Source organism: Aulonocara stuartgranti (genome assembly GCF_965226115.1).
Source record: "Aulonocara stuartgranti genome assembly, chromosome: 17".
NCBI lineage: Eukaryota > Metazoa > Chordata > Actinopteri > Cichliformes > Cichlidae > Aulonocara > Aulonocara stuartgranti.
This window is the reverse complement of record NC_138953.1, coordinates 7478155-7492484: the sequence shown is the minus strand read 5'-3', so window position 1 is coordinate 7492484 and position 14330 is coordinate 7478155. Positions and strand designations below refer to the sequence as shown.

The 14330-nt window shown below is 39.1% G+C and overlaps 1 protein-coding gene across 2 annotated transcripts in view; it reads left to right on the top strand.

The window, feature by feature from the left end:
- znhit6 (zinc finger HIT-type containing 6) overlaps window positions 1–11994 on the top strand; it is a 49650-nt gene extending 37656 nt beyond the window's left edge. The window contains exons 9-10 of one of the 2 annotated variants that reach the window (XM_082509832.1): window positions 8462–8586; window positions 11060–11994. In XM_082509832.1, the coding sequence (XP_082365958.1) occupies window positions 8462–8586; window positions 11060–11310 (376 nt within the window). In that variant the 3' untranslated portion in view covers window positions 11311–11994. The remainder of the gene's footprint in view (window positions 1–8461; window positions 8587–11059) is intronic. The other variant, XM_082509833.1, reaches the window with a different exon arrangement.
- Window positions 11995–14330: the final 2336 nt, after the last annotated feature.

The window sequence follows — 14330 nt, the reverse complement described above, 5'->3', positions numbered from 1 at the left end:
TAAGCCAAATAACTATATTTGTAAGATTTAAATGTGCCGTTGCTCACAAGTAAAATGTGAAATAATCAGCAGCTTATTTTTATTTAAATATTTATTTCCCATAATAAGTTCAACAGGGTAGATGTACTTAAGGAACATGAGACTTTTTCAGATAAATAAAGGCAAATATTGCAAACTACACAAAAGGCAGCCGCTAAAGCGTTTAAGTTTCAAAATAGAACAAACGAAACAGACTAAATTGTCAATTCCACTTAGAAACAAAGTATTAATTCTAAAAATAAATCTTAGTTTGTTTTACAGAATAACAGACAAAACTGACTAACTTTTGTCAATATCAAATAAACTGAGAACTAAAAGGAAATTCTCAATCTCTCCTTGTTGTATAGCTTAGCTTTTCAAACAGTTTTAACAGTTACTTTAGTCTGACAAAAGCCGAATGACGAATTAGCGCTTCCAGTCAGAGACTGAGGCTACGTCCACACGTACACGGGTATTTTTGAAAACGGAGATTTTCCGTTTTCGTTTTAAAAATAATCCCGTCCACACATAAAGGCAGAAATGAAGGAAAACGCTGCTATGAACATGCCAAAGCAGCAGGTGGCGCTAGATTCCTAACCGTGCAGAAATGTTGGCCAATCAGAAGTCTAGAAGCCTCGGTGGGAAAAAGTAAACAAAGCTGGGGCATAGAAGCAGAACCGAGTCGTATGTGTGGAGGGACAGTAACTGTGTGTATATGTAAGCATTTAAACACTGCAGAGAGTAGAATTAACAGTAACAGTATTGTAGAAATTCATTTCACCGAAACAATAACGTGGCGCACAGTGTGACGCATGCACCAGTTTATTGCATTTCCAGACTTGCTTTCGGCACAATTTACAGTGCACGCTACTCTGTTTTTTGTCAGACTTGAAATAGCCGAAATACCTTCACACTACGGAACTTCTATGGCTCTTCCGTTCGACAATCTCTCCGGCGTTGGAACCATCATCTGTTTTCTCTTCGGTCACGCTCGGTTGATTTTTCTAGTCGGCACACTCATTTCCTCCATTACGCGCTGGCTCCATTACCCGCTGGCTGCTTCCCAAACAAACACGTGCGGCTTGGCACTTGTGCTGTACGTAACAAGTCACGCGACGTGACGCTGCGGCTGTGATTGGTTCGGCTCTGCGCTACTTAGTTTGGATTGGCTGACCTTTTTTTAAAATTTTTTTTTAATTTTTTTATTTTAAGAGGACAAGAGCGGCGAGGTCTATCGCGATAGCTTAATTTCTCTATCGAGTAAAAGTTATATCGCGATACATATCGTTATCGTTCTATCGCCCAGCTCTACTTATTCTCATTTAAAATGTCTAGCTTTTAATAAATAATTATCTGACACCCAAAGTTTTAATTTGATGCAAAATGAATAGAAGTCCATTACTGTATATAGTAACTATTAAGTATAATATATATACCCTAGTAAGCTATAGTACATTTTCCTTTGGGAAGGTACCATCTGTGCAGTCTGCAATTTTGTTGAAGAAAGATGTTGAATCTATTTAATATTTCTTGAAAAATAATTGATTTCTGTGCATCTTTTTTTTCACACTGCATCAAATTAAGGTTGATTACGTCGATTAAGCATCATGAGGTGGAGTGTGAGGGGTGGTTCCCCATTTTTTATTTATTTATTTTTGTTGCTGGGAGTTGGAACCCTATTAGTTAGGTTGCTTAATATTTACGCTAAGTACTCTTTAAAATACCAGAATAGGGAGGATGGTGCAGGTTTACAGTTTTTTACAGACGCTAGGACACATTTCTCAATACTTAGGTCAAGTTTGCAAAACTCCTCACACAGTGAGCACAACAGAAGTCTATGTGGGCTAAACTGAGGACCAGTTATCATTGTTTTGGCACAAAATGCATTCAATGACTACATCTCTCAAATTTCATGAATCATCTTCTCACTCAGACACAACAACTGCCAAAAATCTTTGTACGGACAGGACATTTTGCATGTGCTTACATACTGTTTTCAAAACTGTTAAACTTATGGCCAAAACAATAACACAATGCAAAACTTGAAAAGACAGCAAAATCCAACAGCAATATTTTATTGAAACATATTTTAAATCTAAAAATGCAGTTTAACCAGCCACAGCTTATTCTCATTGTAGATGAACATCTACACAGGTGTTACTCCTTCAATTTTTCAACTCCTTCAATTCTGCCATGCCAGAAGATTCTTTCCTAGGTGTATTGCCCTAGATGACATAAGATGTGATGTGGCCAAATGGAGAAGACCGAGTAGATTAGCATTACTATTGTATGTGTATCAGTGGATGGTGTGTATACAAATTCTTGTATTTTGGAATTACTTAGTGCAAAAAAATAAAAATACATAAACAAATATTAATGAATTCTGCATGTCTGATCCATTCCAGTAACATATGTTGAAATTATAAACAGAGATGTGTCCTTGTTTTACACAAGAAAACACTGTGTAATGCTACATGTTGTTAGTGTTTTTTAGGTCATTGTTTTGTGGGTGACAAAGTGTGTTTGTCGGCTGTCAACCTTTGCTAGTGTTCTGGAAGAATGAGTTTATTTGAGACCTGAATGAAGTGTTTTGGTAGTTGTAGTGCATTTTGAATGTGAAATGAACTGCTTTGCCAAGCTGACGGGTCAGTTAGGAGGATTGTGTGAAGAGTTTTGCAAAAGTGACCGAAGTATTGAGAAATGTGTCCTAGCGTCTGTAAAAAACTGTAAGTTTATTAGATTGATCAGTATTGCTGAACTATGAAATATTTTTTTTTGCATACAGGTATAACAGAATAGCTTTAGTGTAGTTGTTGTTTTAAACTTGAGTATGAACTTATACAAAATGCAGCAAGATATTTAAAAAACAGTTTTGTTGATTAAAAAACACTATATCGGATTCATATCGGTATCGGCAGATATCCAAATTTATGATATCAGTATCGGTATCGGACATAAAAAAGTGGTATCGTGCCATCTCTAATATAAACCACGCTAAAATTCATACTCGTGTCCTACCTTAATGTTATTTAAACCTAATACAGAGAGCAGGGACAGCAACAAGCATCTATAATAACAACAAGGGAAAGTCAGTGCTCTGCAGCCATCAGAGCTCTGACTTGCTCAGGCATGGACTCTGAATCCTTTATCAGCAGCTCATACTTGAAGCCTTGTAAGACGATAGTCAGGGTCCGTATGGATTGCACATGGTTTTCTAGCACATGATTCAAGAGCTTTATCAAAGTGGAAGCTTGGGAATTGGGAACCTTTTTTGCATTCTTTAAACCATTCCTGAAGTACTTCTGGAGTGTTGCGGGGTACATTATCAAATTCACCCTGTATGTTTTATCTGAAAGCATAAAGCATCATAGTTTTAATAAAATATTGATACACTTTTTATGAAAGGCAGTGACACAGAAGATGATGGTGGAGTTTTGCCGAGAGCTTTAATAATCATGTTGACGTGTTTCTTACTTTAAAGCTGAGGTGGATGTTATAAACATAAAAGTAAATTCAAAAGGACGTTTTTAGAGAACAAATTAGAGATGGAGCTGTGCTTTCTAGAAGTGTGACTGTGTGCGTCGTAACTTTGTTCATTTAAAACCTTTCTTTCTTTACAATGATGCTTCAAATTGCACTTGTTATGTTACAGCATCAACACATTGTAATGTTCCATTTAACATTACTTTATTACATATTTGCATAAATGTATCCAGTGTCGTTGTATCAAAAGTCATTTTTTTGTTTTTTCCCCCCTAAGGCTGTTCTGTTTAGGTGGGCGGGGCACATCATATGAGGTGATCATGTCAAGGTGGAAATAATAGCACAGGAATTTCCTGTTAAGATTTCGTTTTTACATAAATGAATCACTACTTTTGTCATTTTTGGCAGAAGATCATTTCTTTCAAAAGGTCTTATACGTGACTTTTAACAGCGTTTGGCCTGATACACATTTAGTAGTCGTTAGTAATGAGTAACTGAGCAGCATGAACAAATCAATCTATTTGACATTCTCTCCTCAGTATCTGCCAGAACAGTGTTTTAAGTGTCTGTTAATTCAGAGTACAATTTTTAGTTTTGAATCCAAATGAATAGAAGAGGGTAAAATTCTATATTTTTTTAGGGTAATAATCTTATTAACTATGTACAGTTCTGCATCTCAGTCTTGTGTCAACAGGTTCTACTTTAATGAGAAGAGAGGCTCTATCTGCGCTTGTATCTTGTTTAAGAGGTTCCAAATCCGGTCGGATTATTTCAACCACAAATAAGCCTCTACTTTCTGAATAATGCAGACTTGGTGGAAAACCCCTAATTTTACAGTGTTATTAATGTTAAGAAGTCATGGATAGAAGTAGTCATGGCTTCTTAGTGGTCATTTGCCACGTCTAACACAAAAGGTATGACTGCGTGTTTTTTGTTGTCTACTGGAATATCAACCACCTCCAATAAAGGAGTTCTTGTGCTAAAATAAGTGGCGCTTGTATAGCCCACATCCTCTTACTGGAAAGGTGAGCATGTGCATCAAGGGAACCATTCACACATTTCTGATGTTTGTTTATGGGGTTGTTGTTTTTTTTTTCGTGTTTATTTTTTTTTAGTCATTCCTCCCATGTGATCCTGGGGATGCCCTCTCCTCTTTTCCCTTACCACTGCCTTTCCTCTCAGTCTGCCAGACGGAGAGGGATGCATCCTTGATGTCTAAAATGGAGCTGCTCTTTTTACAAAGCGAACCGTATTTTTCTGCTTTCTGGGTTTTTTAGTTTAGTTTTTTTAACCAGTATTGTGCTGTTGCCTTAAGGCAGTGATGTTCCTGTCCTGTTGAAGCTGTTCTTTTTCTCACATATTTGTGGCTAGTACTTTCCTTAGTCCCCTGGAGCTTTTCTATCTGCTCTCCCTCGGCTTGCCCTAATGCTACGTTCAAGTATGTTTCTGCACAGCAGATGCTTACCTCAGGTCTCCTGCTGGTTGCTGAACAGCAAGGCATTTCTAAGGTATTCATTAGGTAATAATGACATTTTTCTTCTTTCAAGTGACTTCAGCTTTTACACAAACACACAGTGTGAAATAGTGTTTGTTAAAAAGCACTGTTTGACTAGGGATGGTTGCCTAGGACACTGGCTGACCTGTACTGAATGTGGACATCAAGGTAGAGCTATTAGTCAGAGTTAACAGCCATAAGACTTTATGCAGTTCTGACAAAGAATTACTCTGAAAATACGATCTAATTATGAATGTGAATGTGTAGGCAAAATATGAATTATGTTTGTCTTTTTTTATGCCAAAGCAACATTACAAAAAAAGCCATTAAAACAGCTTTTTAAAATTGTGTTTTGGTGTTATAGCCCAAAAAGAAAGAGCCTGATTTGCACATCCTAGTTTTACAGATGGAGGTCACTAACATTTTTTTTCACTTCTTTCTCTTTTTTTTTTTTTACCCCACTAGTTTTGCATTTGGCTAAAGTCAATGTCACTATTGTTAGCATGAGGCAAGGCCCTACAGAGGTTGTACAGGCAGTCCAAATCCTCCAGGATGGCACATTAACATGTGCCTTTGCCAGAAGATTTGCTGTCTCCCAGCACAGGACTCGTCTCCACTCTTTTGTCCTTGAAATCCTTGGACCCATTTTCAGACCCTGTGCTGGTGCGGTGGGTCCTGGGTTCTTCCTGGTGCACGATACTTCCCTATCTCATGTTGTGAGAATATGCAGGTAGAGTAGTGTTGTGCAAATTGCTACTGAAGTATCGATTCTTGCAGTGCCAGAAATGTATGTTCTAGAATCAAATGTCATATTGAAATATCGATATTTTAGTGATTTCAGGTAAACTTGTAGTTCATGATTAACAGGAACACAATGGAAAGTAACTATATTATTGAAATTGTCTGAATGATTGTTAGGAACTACTTCTTCCGCCTGTCATAGTGATATACAAAATATGGCTGTATAAATGCATCAGTGGGCGCACTCACTCAGTTGAGGATCATAGGCAGAGTCACAAACAGCCAAGATGCGGTGTGTGACAAATGTGGCAAGGCCACAAACCTTGTTAAACACAAACAATTAAACAATTAAATTGTGACACAAAATATGATGATGAGGTGAACCGAAGTAGGACGGGAAGGACAGGTGCTGCACGCTGAGTCCTTTGGTGCAGGAGAAAATGTGGAGCTGTTGGCAACGTGTAGTGCTTCTGAATTTTGGAAAGTGACTGACTTCTAGGCTTATTTTTGTGTCTATGTTTAAATGATGTCAATTCAATGCTTCCTTAAAATTACAGAATCCCATTTGTTTAAATTGTAGAGCACTTGAAGTGGAATATGGAGACCAGGTGTCTTAAAAATATACAACGTACTTGCTGTATTTTTTTTTTTTTTTTTACTGAGTGCTATTTTTGAGCTATTTTTTTTAGCAGTGTATTTCCGGGAAACCATTGGGGGGAAAAAAATCATTCATCTCTAAGATAAGAGATTTACCATCAGAGGTGGAGTTGATGGAGTTCGGCTTGTGCTGATCTGTTGTGTGATTTCAACATAGTTTGGTTTCCATGTCTGATCTGATGACGCCTTCTGTATTTTATACCATTTCCTTAGGTTATTTTTAGGTCAAATCAGCAATGTGGTGGAACAGCTGCAACTTTTACTTGCATTCACATTTTCTTTTCTGAGTGCCTACTTTTTAGCAGTTAACAAAAATGAAAGGGGACATTGTCATTGCGTGAGGAAAAATAACTGAGGTCAAAAATTTTTGGAGGAATCCCGGAAACCTTCTGCAGCCAGCCGCACCCTGTGAGTCAATATCAGTTCAAACAATAAGATTGTCTTAACAATTAACAGCAGTGTTATTCTGTAGAACGCTTGTGCAACTGGACTTGTGTAATTGTATGTTTGCAATAGAGTTATATCTTAATCTAATAGTTTTCAACATCACAGTACAGAGATCGTTCCCATTTAAAACCTCCAGTTTCATATTGCGATGGCCGTCCATCCCCAAAACAGCTCAATCTTGCACGTGATCTTGCAATGCCTCGAGCTCTTTGTCATGTTCCTAAAGACTTTCTCCAGTTTATTTTGTTGTGTTGTTCTGCCAGGTAAGGCAACAACTTTTGGGTGTTCGGTGTGTTTCCCAGAGTTCAAATCCACATGAATACCAGGCCCGAAGGTTTCCAGCTAGAGATTTGCGGTGTGACGGAGTGGTCAATGTTGCTTGACTCATCTGTTGTTGGTTTTAATGTTGTGGCTGATTGGTGTATGTATTCAGTGGTCATATTTGCAGTTTCTCTATGTCCTTCCCATTTTACACGGCTGTCTCTTTGCTGATGGGACTCGGCAGCAGAAGGAAAACAATGGGAACCTCCCTGAAGAGAACATCAGTGTGTCCTCTGTTCATTCACAAGAACATTATATAGAGACCAGATGTGTGCACGCTCTTGGCTGAGCCACCCGGTCTTGATCTTCAGAAATATCCAGGATTTAACACTGCAGGGAGCCACTCTCTCTGTTTGCCAGCTACCCCTCTTAAATGGTTGTTTACCAACATGTATGTTTTAATTTAGCCCCCCCCCCCCCCCCCCGAGAAAAAATGTAAAAAACATCCGTTAAGAGTAATCTCTTTATCAGTAAGACATAAAAATGAATGACATGGAAACAGTAGATATTTGGTGTGCACATCAAAGTGGATGCAGTCATTGTAAGTATGCTACTTTCTTGCATATTGTGGCTTTTCACACTGGATTCTCCTTTTGATCTGAAACGTCACTTTGTTTTACTTCAGGAAAAAATGTGCTGTGGCTGTTAATATGTAAAATAATGCGTAGTAGTAGTAGTAATAATCTCCATTAATGACCTGTAAATGTCACATTATAGCAGTGTTTTGATCGGTGCGCGTAGTGGGTGGATACCTGGGTGGATCTAATTTTCATGTGATTTTTCCAAAACAAACAATGGCTTAAGTCAGTTACGGTTCGACAGTACACATGTGATGTCTTGTGTTTTGGTGACAGCAACCTAAGCTGGCTCTGTGTTGCTAGCTCATGTCTCCAAGAATCCAGTCAACTATTCAGATCGGTGATTTATGACCATCTCTAATGTGCCACAGGTCTACTTTAAGACAAAGCTAGGCTGATGTCATCAAGTGCAAATAGTTAAAGGAGCGGTAAGAAAGCTGTGCTTGAGAGATGTCGTCGACTCTCAACTAAAGTCAGTTTCCATTCCACGAGACAGGCACTGAGCAGGATCTCGTTTTTCTGCCAAGCCATGACTCAAATCTCTATCAATCCTTTAATGAGCGTCAGCAGTCACTGTGCCTCGGGCGACAAGAGAAATAAAGAGCTGCAGTTGCCGGTTTAGGAGGTCCAACAGTAGTGATGTGACTTTATTTTTGCATGACATCTCTTTGTTATAAACACTCGTTTGGTCTCTTTTGTGCTTTCATTTGATTTAAAATAGGTATCATGAGTTGGACATTGAGAAGAGCCTGAGGGATAACCTGAGCTACAAAACACTGATTGAATATCCTGAGCTGCATGTTGTACTCAAAGATCACTGGAAGGACTATCCACTGAAAGGACCAGGTAAAAAAACAAACACACCCACCCTAATCTCAGCCCTTTTTCTCATCTCATCTAACTTTCTGTTATTTTCCCCTGCATGCATGCTTTTCTGCTGATTTCCAAACAACTTTTAGTAACTAAACAACAGGATGAATATATAATGAGTTCAAATACTATGTAGCCCCCAAACGCCAATCTCTCTCCACTCCCCCGATTCCAGCAGCATTGTATCATGTCCTGGTTTCTCCAGCTGAGGCTTTAAGACTTTGTTCCCTTATTTTTCACTATGGCAACATGCTACCCAAAAGGAAATGAGCGTGCTCTGTTCAACATCACTTACACCACCTTAACCTCAACTGCAATTGTGGCCAGAAAGAGGATCAAACATGGCTTATTGCTGAAGATTGACCTCATAAGCTGTGAAGTGAGAATAGACGAGAAAACAGGAGATGAGTCCGTGCTTCTTCTCACCTCTGCGTCACTTTCCACTACTGCTGGGTTTTCAGTGTCGAGAACCATCAGTCGCGTCAAAACAGGACAGCGTGTCACTAAAAGCACGCTCATCCGTTTGGTTCCTGTGAGATGTGTACAGTTCGGTCCAGCTGTGGTTATCGCAGTACTTTCGGTATGATCACAAAAGACCACACAAACACAGTATCACAGTTACTGTCAGAGCCAGACTAGCCGAATGGCGAATGAGATCATTTTTAGTCTGAGTGTGTGCGTGTCTGTGTTTTTAGTGATAAGGCCTCGGTACCACGCTGTTTTCCTATAAGGTTAGCTGTAGAAACACACTGATGATTACACATGCCATGGACTGTGAAGCTAGACGGGAAATGATAACAAGCAATTGGACAGCGTGGCAGCGACTGTATCTGCTGAAGTAATGTTGGGGGTCTGGCAGGCTCCAAGCATGCACCGTGCAGCCAGACAGTTTAAACTGAATTCTATATTTTGTTCTATAAACAGACCTGAAATATGACAGAAGTCTTAGAAAGTACTGTCTGCAGCCCCAACGTAGCCAAAAGGTTAAAGTCAGTTATCTTTGGGTTTCTGTCGCGCAGAGCTCACTCGTCACTTCACTGGAAATGTTGCAATACCACTCTTGGGTGTCAGATCTACAGGGTGGGCCATTTATATGGATACACCGTGATAAAATGGGAGTGGTTGGTGATATTAAAGCCCTGTTTGTGGCACATTAATATATGTGAGGGGGCAAACTCCTCAAGATGTGTGTTGACCATGGTGGCCATTTAGAAGTCGGCCATCTTGAATAAAACGTTTGTTTTTTCAATAGGAAGAGGGCCATGTGACACATCAAACTTATTGGTAATGTCACAAGAAAAACAATGGTGTGCTTGGTTTCAACATAACTTTATTCTTTCATGAGTTATTTACAAGTTTCTGACCACTTATAAGATGTGTTCAATGTGCTGCCCATTGTGTTGGACTGTCAATGCAACCCTCTTATCCCACTCTTCACACACTGATGGCAACACCGCAGGAGAAATGCCAGCACAGGCATCCAGTATCTGTAGTTTCAGGTGCTGCACATCTTGTATCTTCACACCATAGACAATTGCCTTCAGATGACCCCAAAGATAAAAGTCTAAGGGGGTCAGATCGGGAGACCTTTGGGGCCATTCAACTGGCCCACGACGACCAATCCACTTTCCAGGAAACTGTTCATCTAGGAATGCTTGGACCTGGCACCCATAATGTGGTGGTGCACCATCTTGCTGGAAAAACTCAGGGAACGTGCCAGCTTCAGTGCATAAAGAGGGAAACACATCATCATGTAGCAATTTCAAATATCCAGTGGCCTTGAGGTTTCCATTGATGAAGAATGGACCCACTATCGATGTACCCCATATACCACACCAAACCATCACTTTTGTTGTTCCAACAGTCTTGGAGGGATCCATCCAATGTGGGTTAGTGTCAGACCAATAGCGGTGGTTTTGTTTGTTAACTTCACCATTCACATAAAAGTTTGCCTCATTACTAAACAAAATCTTCTGCATGAACTGAGGGTCCTGTTCCAATTTTTGTTTTGCCCATTCTGCAAATTCTGTGCGCCGATCTGGGTCATGCTTGTTGAGATGCTGCAGCAGCTGGAGTTTGTAAGGGAGCCATTTGTGTGTAGCTAATATCCACTGAAGGGATGCTCAACTAATGCCACTCTCCAGTGACATGCGGCGAGTGCTACGCTGTGGGCTCTTGCTGAATGAAGCTAGGACAGCCACTGATATGTCTTCATTAGTGACAGTTTTCTTGCGTCCACATTTTGGCAAATCCAACACTGAACCAGTTTCACGAAACTTAGCCAGGGTGTAGTTACCGTTGCATATCGCTTTCAACATAACACAAGTTGTTCCCAATGCTTCTCTTTTTCTCTCATGACTCTCATGTACATGTTTTAACCTGTTAGAGTTTTACTATAGGAAATAACTGTGTGCAGTCACCTTATAAAAATGGGATTATATTGTTTCAGCTGAACCTGCATCAGCTTGTGCTCCTTTTGCAGCAAAGAATGACAAGGTTGGCCAAGAAAAGGAAACTGCGACCCAAGTTTCGCCATCGCCACAAAGATCTCCCACAACAGGAGAAACCAACATCAGCAGAACTGCCCAAGAGATGGAACCCCCACCACAGAAAAAGGCAAAGAGAGGAGATGAGGAGCAAGAGGAGGGAGAGATCACAGACAGTAGTGATGAAGACGATAAAAATATCCCATGTGATTAAAGCTGCGACGATGCCAAAGATCCCAATAATGACACGAAAGTGACTAAAGATGAAGTGCAGTAGAAGTCGGTGGTGGACAGTGTTGTTATTAATGAACACAGTGACAGCAGCAGGGATCAGTGAATGATGAGGGGATTACTGAAGAAAGAGCGGAGGTCAGCATGACTAAGGAGGGGGCTCTTAAAGAGCCGATGGCTATTCTCATATCCCTGCCTGTGGAGATGAAAATGAGTCAGCTAATGCTGCTGACAGCCGGGGGATTGGAATGACAGTATCCAGATACTGAGGCTGTGACGCTGCACACGTCACAGGAAGTCATCAGTCTTCTGTCAGTTTACTTTAGTCCTTTTTCAGTATTTGTATATAGGTCATTTTCAGTAGCGAGAATAACTGTTAATGAAATGTATTATTATTTGCACTTAGAATCATTTCAGTTTTTATTTTTATACTGACTGATTTCATAAGTGAATCACTGATAATATTTAGGGTTTTGATATTACTTTAATTTCAAAGCAATATATATATATATATGTTAGTAAAATAAATGTGTTAATAACATCTTATTCTGTTAAAAATGTTGTTTTGTTATTAAATGAATTTATTTTAAAAACCATCATCTGTACTAGGATTTGTGTGTTTTTAAATTCAGTTTTTATATTTGTCTGGATTTCTGCTTTGTCAAATAAAATCAGTGTTTGGAAATGTTGGTTTTCATGATACTTATTTCCCCTTTATGTGTAATTCTCATACTGCAAAGATAAAAATATATTTTTATTAACATAGAAAATCTTGTAAACAAAACTCTGAGGCCATCACTGTGTTTGCTGATGTAGCTGTTTGACAGCTGTTTGAGGGTTTGTGATTTTTAAAAAAAAAAAAATAAAATAATTTGCATAATGTTAAATCTTCAAATTCTAGGGGCACTTGACACTCAAAAATACAAAAGCTCAATGCAATTTATTTAGTTTCTATATGTGGAAACATGTAAATTTGCTTCCATATGGTGGACAACAGGAAAAGCCCAGAAATGACTTGTATTGAATATGTATTTGTAATGTATTAAGTTCACTGGGCTTTTATGGGCTTTTTCACTAATTTTCAGTCTAGTCCTTGTATCTTATTATCCTCAGAGAGCCACTTAATGCTGACTTTGTCCAAAATCTCAAGGGATTCTCCAATGTTGTCTCCACATAACTGATAACATCACAAAGAACCAATTTTATATGCTCTCGTTCAGAAATTCAGGAAACTGGAGAAGTGGGGGATGTTAAAAAAAAAAAAAAAAAAAAAACCTAGATTAGCAGTATGTGAAAGTCCTTACGAAACTAAAAGGAAAAAAAAGGAGGTCCATCTGAAAAAAGTCTGTTTGGCAGTAGCTTAATTTTTCAGCAAGACAAACACACTGCAAGTCCAGAAAAAGTTTTCCTTCGGATCACAAATACAATAAAATGCCATCAGTCATGGACAGGCCTCCCACTGCCTGGACCCAACATCAGGGAAGCTGTGTGGAATCGTCTTGATAGGAAATGGAACAAAATCAACATCCAAAGAGGAGCTTTGAATATCGTTCAAGAAGCCTGGACAACTATTCCCGAAGACTGCTTAAAAAAATGACAAGCTGATAAAGAGTTAAGGCTGTCTTTAAGAATAAACGTGGTCATACAAACTATTGACTTTTACAATTATTAGAATTGTAGAATTGTACAAACTCTGTTGCCTTATGTACTTTATTTCCATGCATGTTTGCACATGTTTCAATAATTTGGTGCACCCACCTTCCATTTTCCTAGCAAAACGTAAAGAAATAGGGGGTGACTCAACTTTTCTTTAAGGTGAGTATCAAGCCCGGTGTCTAGCAACACTTGGTCACGTTTCGGATACAGTCAAAACATGACTCATAAAAGGACCGCAACTACTGAACAAAAGAAACGGTGCTTGTAGAGATCATGTGATATAATCGTAAACTCCAAAGCTAATTAATAGCTAAACTAACAATAACCAAAAAATGCAGAAAAGAACTCATGCCCGTCTCACTCTCGTTGAGCAGTGTCTCCCTCTGTTCATTTAAGTGAAAACTTCTGGAAACCAGAAAATTGTTCCTCAGTCACCTTTAAAGTTCAGCAGCTCTCCTTTCTGTCAAGCTTCACTAAGATCATTAGTCTCGTTTTTCCATCAACTAATAAAAATTCATGTTGACATGCTTGTTTTTCCTGACACCTCAGGGTGTCTCCCTGTGTAAATGTACTTACGTATATGGTGCCTCCATGTTCTGTATTCTTACCTAATGTTAGTTTATTGCCAAACAACAGCGTGCCAGTAATAACTAACCGTGCAGCCCATTGGTGGGGCCCATGTTTATGGATGTATTTTTATGACCCCTTGCTAACCTTTTTTTGGATGTTAACCCTGATGGACGGCTACCCTTTGATGTCTGCCTTGTGATGACGCATTTTCCACCCTTTTGCAGTTAAGGGCGGTGATCTCACAAGTGATTGTGCCTTAACGCTTCAAATGAGTAGTGCAACTTTAGCATCTGTGTTCCAATTTGGGCATACGTTTTGAACCACACGCTCATATCCAGATAAATCTAGAAACACTTTTCCATGTAAACATTATCAGCCCAAAGCATTGTTCAATGTTTTGGCTTACAGCTTTTAATTTTACTGCTGCAGATCTGAAAATGCTTTCTAAAAAAACTGTTTTTAACAGCTCTCTTGGCTCTGTCTAAAAGTTTTTTAAAAAATCTGCCTACGTGTATCGGAAACAGTCGGATTGTCTTTTTTTCCCACCAGTTGCCTGAGTTTAATAGATATGATTCGTTAATTGTGTTTTATACTGACTGGCGCACAAAGCCTACACAACCAGTAGGGGTGTTTTGTCCTTCAACCAAAAAATAGTGGTGCTTTATTAGATCACTTCATACCCCGTACACTGTTGCTGCATTGTAGCTTCTTCCCTACTGTGTACAGTATACAATCTAATATTTAGAAATTGTTCAAGATCTGTTGTCTGAGCAGTAC